This window comes from Doryrhamphus excisus, chromosome 5 (assembly GCF_030265055.1).
Source record: "Doryrhamphus excisus isolate RoL2022-K1 chromosome 5, RoL_Dexc_1.0, whole genome shotgun sequence".
NCBI lineage: Eukaryota > Metazoa > Chordata > Actinopteri > Syngnathiformes > Syngnathidae > Doryrhamphus > Doryrhamphus excisus.
This window is the reverse complement of record NC_080470.1, coordinates 19540341-19546765: the sequence shown is the minus strand read 5'-3', so window position 1 is coordinate 19546765 and position 6425 is coordinate 19540341. Positions and strand designations below refer to the sequence as shown.

General features: G+C 40.6%; 1 protein-coding gene across 1 annotated transcript; it reads left to right on the top strand.

Annotated features, from left to right (window-relative positions):
* Positions 1-890: 890 nt before the first annotated feature.
* On the top strand, positions 891-4020 carry mafaa (MAF bZIP transcription factor Aa). Its single transcript, XM_058073262.1, has one exon. It carries the CDS (start codon positions 1837-1839, stop codon positions 2746-2748), a length of 912 nt encoding a protein of 303 aa, XP_057929245.1. The 5' UTR covers positions 891-1836; the 3' UTR covers positions 2749-4020.
* Positions 4021-6425: the final 2405 nt, after the last annotated feature.

The following is a 6425-nucleotide window of genomic DNA, read 5'->3' as shown; positions in this document are numbered from 1 at the left end:
CTGGGTACATGATACCATACAGCATCCATATCAAACTTGCGCGGGCCGCACTAACATTAAACTTTCATATCAAGGCGGGGGCCTCAAACTAGTGTCCTGCGGGCCACATTTGGCCCGCGGGTCGAGTGTTTGAGACCACTGCCTTAGATGCACGAGCGAGTGACTGGACCCTACACTCTTCCAAAGGTGGCTCAAAAATGACCCATACTAGAATCAATGCCTTTTTATGCCAATTTTGCCATTTTGGTTAGGAATAATCACTTGTATGATATTTAGTATTATATTTAGGACCACACAAGAATGATTTCATGTTAGAAACATCTTCATTTTTCACTTTTTTTTTTACATCTTTGAAAAAGAAAATGACCCCATACAACAATAGAAAATGTGAGGATCCATTGTGTGTTACATAAAGGTAAGTTAAAAATGTGAATGGCATGATATCAAAAATATGATTTTTGAGAAATACCTAAAAAGAATGTCAGGGTAATTTTCATCTTTCACTCTTGTATGCCCAAAGTACCCTGATACCAGGACCAATCGGGCTATTAATAATAATAATAATAATAACAATAACAATAACAACAATAATATTAATAATAATAATAATAATAATAATAATAATAATAAGGGAACATCTAACATCTCCACAGACCAGAAGTGTCCAGCTCAATAGGATGTCATTATATGTTAATATATTGCATACTAATATAATATTAGGTCATTATGTATGCTAAACTGTATGAACGAAACATCCACATTAAATTACCGTAATGTCTAACAATGTTCCCCATTTGTAATAGTAAAGTAGAAGAATCATAAACGTTCCGTTCCCAGGAAACGTTATGCTTCCACTTTTATATGTGCAGTACCACCTGTTGTCCGCTAGAGGGGGATAATCCGCTGCACCTGTTCCCTCTGTGTGCACGCGCAGCCTTCTTTGTCGGCCTTGTTCGGCTCCACTCGGCTCCTTCTCGGCTCCGCTCGGCTGTTCCGGGTGTGAGTGGAGCTTCCCACCATAGGCCGACGCGAGTAAACGTCTGCTGTCTCCTCCCATCGGCCGTCACACTTCTTTATAAGTCCACCTCCATTCCTCACAAGTCCACAGTGCTCCTCAGTGGCCGCGCGTGCGTGTCGGCGCCACATCAACGCACGAAGAAAAACTTTGCAAAGGAAACAAGCACCTGGAATTAATGACGTCACAGAAGATCATCTCCTAAAAGGACCGAAGATGTAAATCGGACTCTGTTTTTATCATCTGGGCTGACGGCAACAACTCCGGGACCCTTCGGACTCTCCCGAAGTTCTAAAGTCCACGTCACGTTTCAATCCAAACCTCGAACAACCCGCGGCACTGTGGACCTGGACTTTTGGCGCACCTTTACGCACGGCCCCGCTGCGCTTGAATCTGGTTCTTGCGGACTCCGGAGGCTGCGATGACACCAAAGGAGAAGCAGGCCAGCGGGCTGCCGAGGTGAAGCGAGGGCAAGACAGGTCGGCGTCTCCAAATCCTTCAGGTTCGGGTTTCAGCGTCAGTGTGGGGGGGAGGGGGGTCCTGGTATTAAAGAGTCCATCTGACCTGAGAGAAGTTGTCAACAAGAAGACGCAGCAGACGCAAACTGGCAGGTGGACAAGTTCACGTACATGCACGCGTATATTCACGCCTAAATATAGAAGCTGGCCGAGGGACCGGCACCCTTCACCGGGTTCTCCATCCAGCATCTCCGCCAGGTTCTCCGTCCGGCGTCCTCCCGGCGCGGCAGCCTTCAGGGGCCGCCTCCTTCCCCGGCGCCGCCCGGCTCGGCTGTGAGGGCGGGAGTCCTCGCATGGACTGACATGGCCGCCGACCTCGCCATGAGCGCGGAGCTGCCCAGCAGCCCCCTGGCCATCGAGTACGTCAACGACTTCGACCTGATGAAGTTCGAGGTGAAGAAAGAGCCTCCGGAGGCCGACCGCTACTGCCACCGCCTCCCGTCGGGCTCGCTGTCCTCCACGCCCATCAGCACGCCCTGCTCCTCGGTGCCGTCTTCGCCCAGCTTCTGCGCCGCGAGCCCCGGAGCGCAGCCGGGCCAGAATCTCTCCGCTGGCGTCAACGGCGTCAACGGCGGCAACGGCAGCGGCGGCGGCAACAACCACAGCGGCGGAGGGAAGCCTCCCCTGGAAGACCTGTACTGGATCCCCAGCTACCAGCACCACATCAACCCGGAGGCGCTCAACTTGACTCCGGAGGACGCGGTGGAGGCCCTCATCGGCAACGCGCAGCATCACCATCTCCACCAGCAGGCCTACGACGGCTTCCGCGGGCAGCAGTACGCCGGGGAAGACCTGAGCGCGGCCTCGGCGGCTCACCACCACCACCACCAGGCCCACCATCACCACCACCATCACCACCACCACGCCCGCCTGGAGGACCGCTTCTCGGACGAGCAGCTCGTCAGCATGACGGTGCGGGAGCTCAACCGGCAGCTGCGCGGCTTCAGCAAGGAGGAGGTGATCCGCCTGAAGCAGAAGAGACGCACGCTGAAGAACCGGGGCTACGCGCAGTCCTGCCGCTTCAAGCGCGTCCAGCAGCGGCACATGCTGGAGACGGAGAAGTCCACCCTCCAGAACCAAGTGGAGCAGCTGAAGCAGGACGTGGCGCGCCTCGCCAAGGAGAGAGATCTTTACAAGGAGAAGTACGAGAAGCTGGCCAGTAGGACCTTCACCGCAGCTGGACCCGCCAGCAAGCAGGCCGACTTCTTCATGTGAGACTTTTACGCAGAAGGCAGCCATCTTTTTTTTGCATTCGCTTCATCTTTCTCACTTTGTTTACAAAACATTATATGCATTATATGCACTTTTTAGTCTTAAAACTTCTTGTCTGAGTTGGCGGTGGTCTTGAACATTTACACTGAGACACCTGCCTGGGTGCTCTGGGTTTGATTTCTTAGTAAAAAAAAAAAAAAAAAAAAAAAAAAGTGACTTCCAGGCGCTCCTTGCGCACTGCTGTGCCCGGCCTCGGAGCCTCTTTCTCGGCCTGCTTTCCTGCCATCTCCCGCTGACACCTCCATAATTTTTTTTAAATTATTCAAAGACTTAATTTTTTTTTAATTTATGCAATGACTTCCAATCACAAGCAAAAGAAGCAATACGACCAATAAAACATAAAAAAGACTTGGGAAAAAAAGCAGGTCTGTTTGCAAACCTGCATGCAGGACATGTATGGACACTTCCTGTATATGGACAGCATGGTTCGGTTCTCTTTGCCCCAACCCGTTTAAAAAACAGGACTTGAAATGCATACACAATCTGTGAAAAATGGATGCGTCAATCATTTTTTTTAAAGGACTGAATTAAAACATCCGATTGTACATATATACGGACCGATTTCTTTCTCAAGCTTTCGTTGCTTGCGTGATTCAAGCCAGTCTTAACGAACAAATGCTATGTTACGGCATGCAAATAGTCTGTAATATATTCTCATTTTAGCAACATGTGTAACGTCTATACTGCACTAACAAGACATTTTGTTTTTCTATATACGTCCTCTTTTGGGGAAAAAATGCAATTTTCTTGATGTGACGTCCTCTGCATTCGCTGCTAAAACTCTATGCACCCACCGATTATTAAAAATAACTTTCATTTATTTGACATTTTATGCAGCCTGGTTGTCTTAATACGTATTTTTTTCCTTTTCGTGTGTAATAATCTGCTTGACGGGACTTTGTTGACAACAATAATAATAATAATAATAATAATTCCCCTGCAAATATTTGTTTAATTGTGCACAAGTGTGCTGACGGAAAATTTCCATGACAAAATGCGGACATAAAAATAAGCCAATAAAGGTGATGTGAACATATTGAAATTTTTTTTTCCACACGTGTTTATATTTTGTCTTATTGAACGGATCTGACCAATAAATGATATCGATTAACAGTCTTAAAGCGGAAAGAAAAACGAAAGCAAACTTGTGCACATTGCTGTTCATGTCCAGCTGTACATATCAGCTCATTTCTATATTTATTCAATAAAGGTGTCATAAACTGTGTCGAAAAAATAACCTTGTTTTCATAATCTTTCATAAAAATGTGTGTTATACATTACAAAGGTGTGTTACACTATTTAAAACAAAATAATAATGTATTTAATTCAATTTATTAATTCAAATAAATGTCGCTTTTATTTTAACCGTTAGAAAAACATATTTATTAGTTATGAATAAGATATTTACTTGAAGATGAACAATTTTAAGAACGTTAAATATGTGTTTTCTTGCATTGCGGCGCAAAACATTACCCATCAATCTATGACTACCCTTTTTAATTACAGTTTTAATTTAAGCTAAAATACGACACTCATTGATATACTGAATAATATAAATAATACGACGAATATATAACAATAATATATATAATAATATTATAATATGTATGGTATGTAAGTCATGTAATGAAGGCCAAGAGACAGCATTGTTGTTGCTTTTCGTTCTTTATTAAAACAAAACATTATTTTGTAACGTCTACTTTAAAAAAAATGTTTGTTTTGTTCAGTTGTGACGTCATCGCCCAGCGGGCCAGTGAGCGTTCCTTTTTGACACTTAATGATGACGTCACTCGGCTCGCTCGCTGCCTTTTTTTCTGTCAACACCAACGCGGAAGTTGATCTTTTCGACCCCTTCAAGTGTCCTCTAAAGTACACCTTTTGGGCTGGACTTCGTCTCATTACGTCCGGAAGTGTTGTAGAGGAAGAGTTTGGAGTGGCTGTCATGTGACCGTCACGTGACTACCCCGTGCTGTCGCATCACCAAAATGACAGGTAAGCTAGCTCGTTCCCAAAAGTGTATTTTTTCTCCATATAATGCTATTTTAATACAATTTAACAGTTGTAATGGTGTTAAATTGTCTCATGTGGTTAGCGAGCAGGCCACAGAGCTAGGAAACCCGAGTTCAATTCCACCCTAGGCCGTCTCTGTGTTGTCCAAAAACATGCTAGGTTAATTAGCCACTCCAAATTGTCCATAGGTATGAATGTGGGTGTGAATGGTTGTTTGTCCAGATGTGCCCTGTGATTGGCTGGTCACCAGTCCAGGGTGGACCCCGCCTCTCATGAAGACAGCTGGGATAGGCTCCAGCACCCCTGTGAGGATAAGCGGTAGAAAATGAATGAATATATGTTGATTGCTTCAATTCAAAGTGTAAAAAGTCAGTTTGACTTCCTTTCATTGACCATGAGCAATAATAAATGACATATTTAGCATCTTTGCTATGAATTAGCGTATCTGTGCTGTGTTTGACCGGAAGCCCAATGTTAGTTATGGCTACATGTCAGCGGCGAGTGCTCGCATCCCCAGACAGGTGCCAAGTCCAAGTTTTGCAGCAAACGTGACGCGGCCATCTGGCCCGCAGGGTGGCGGCTCACTCTTCCAACATATCATGAAGCATCAGGTTTGAGTGTTGGTGTGTTCCACTGCAGGCAGCGTGTGTGCATCTTTATAAGAACATGCATGTGCCGTGTAACATTGCCACATGTACTATATCGCACATATAAGTAGGACATTACAACAAGCATATTATGGATTAAGGAAGTTTTTCTATCCAACAAAAGGAATTTTATTATTTTATGATTATTTGTATTATTATTTATTATTTTATTGTATTAAATTCTCATTAGTTTTATTATTTTATTATTTTATTTTATTATTAAATTCGTATTAGTTTTATTATTTATCATTTTATTATTTATTTTATTTTATTATTAAATTCTTATTAGTTTTATTATTATTTTAAATTATTTTATTTTTATTTATTTTATTTTAATATTAAATTCTCATTAGTTTTATCATTTATCATTTTATTATTATTTATTATTTTATTTTAGTATTAAATTCTTATTAGTTTTATGATTATTTATTATTATTATTTATTATTTTATTTATTATTACATTCTTATTAGTTTTATTATTATTTGTTATTTTATTATTATTTATTATTTCATTTTATTATTGAATTCTTATTAGTTTTATTATTTATTATTTTATTATTATTATTTTATTTTGTTATTACATTCTTATTAGTTTTATTATTATTTTTAATTATTTTATTATTTATTTTATTATTACATTCTTATTAGTTTTATCATTTTATTATCATTTATTATTTATTATTTTATTTTATTATTAAAGTCTTATTAGTTTTATTATTATTTATTATTTTTTATTATTCTTTGAATTATTTTATTTATTATTTTATTTCATTATTAAATTCTTATTAGTTTTATTATTATTTGTTATTTTATTATTATTTATTTTTATTATTGAATTCTTATTAGTTTTATTATTTATTATTTTATTATTATTTTATTATTAAATTCTAACACACACATATGAATAAAAGTGAATAGAAATGTGCTGGTCACATTATGTGTTTAACTGAGACACTTATGAT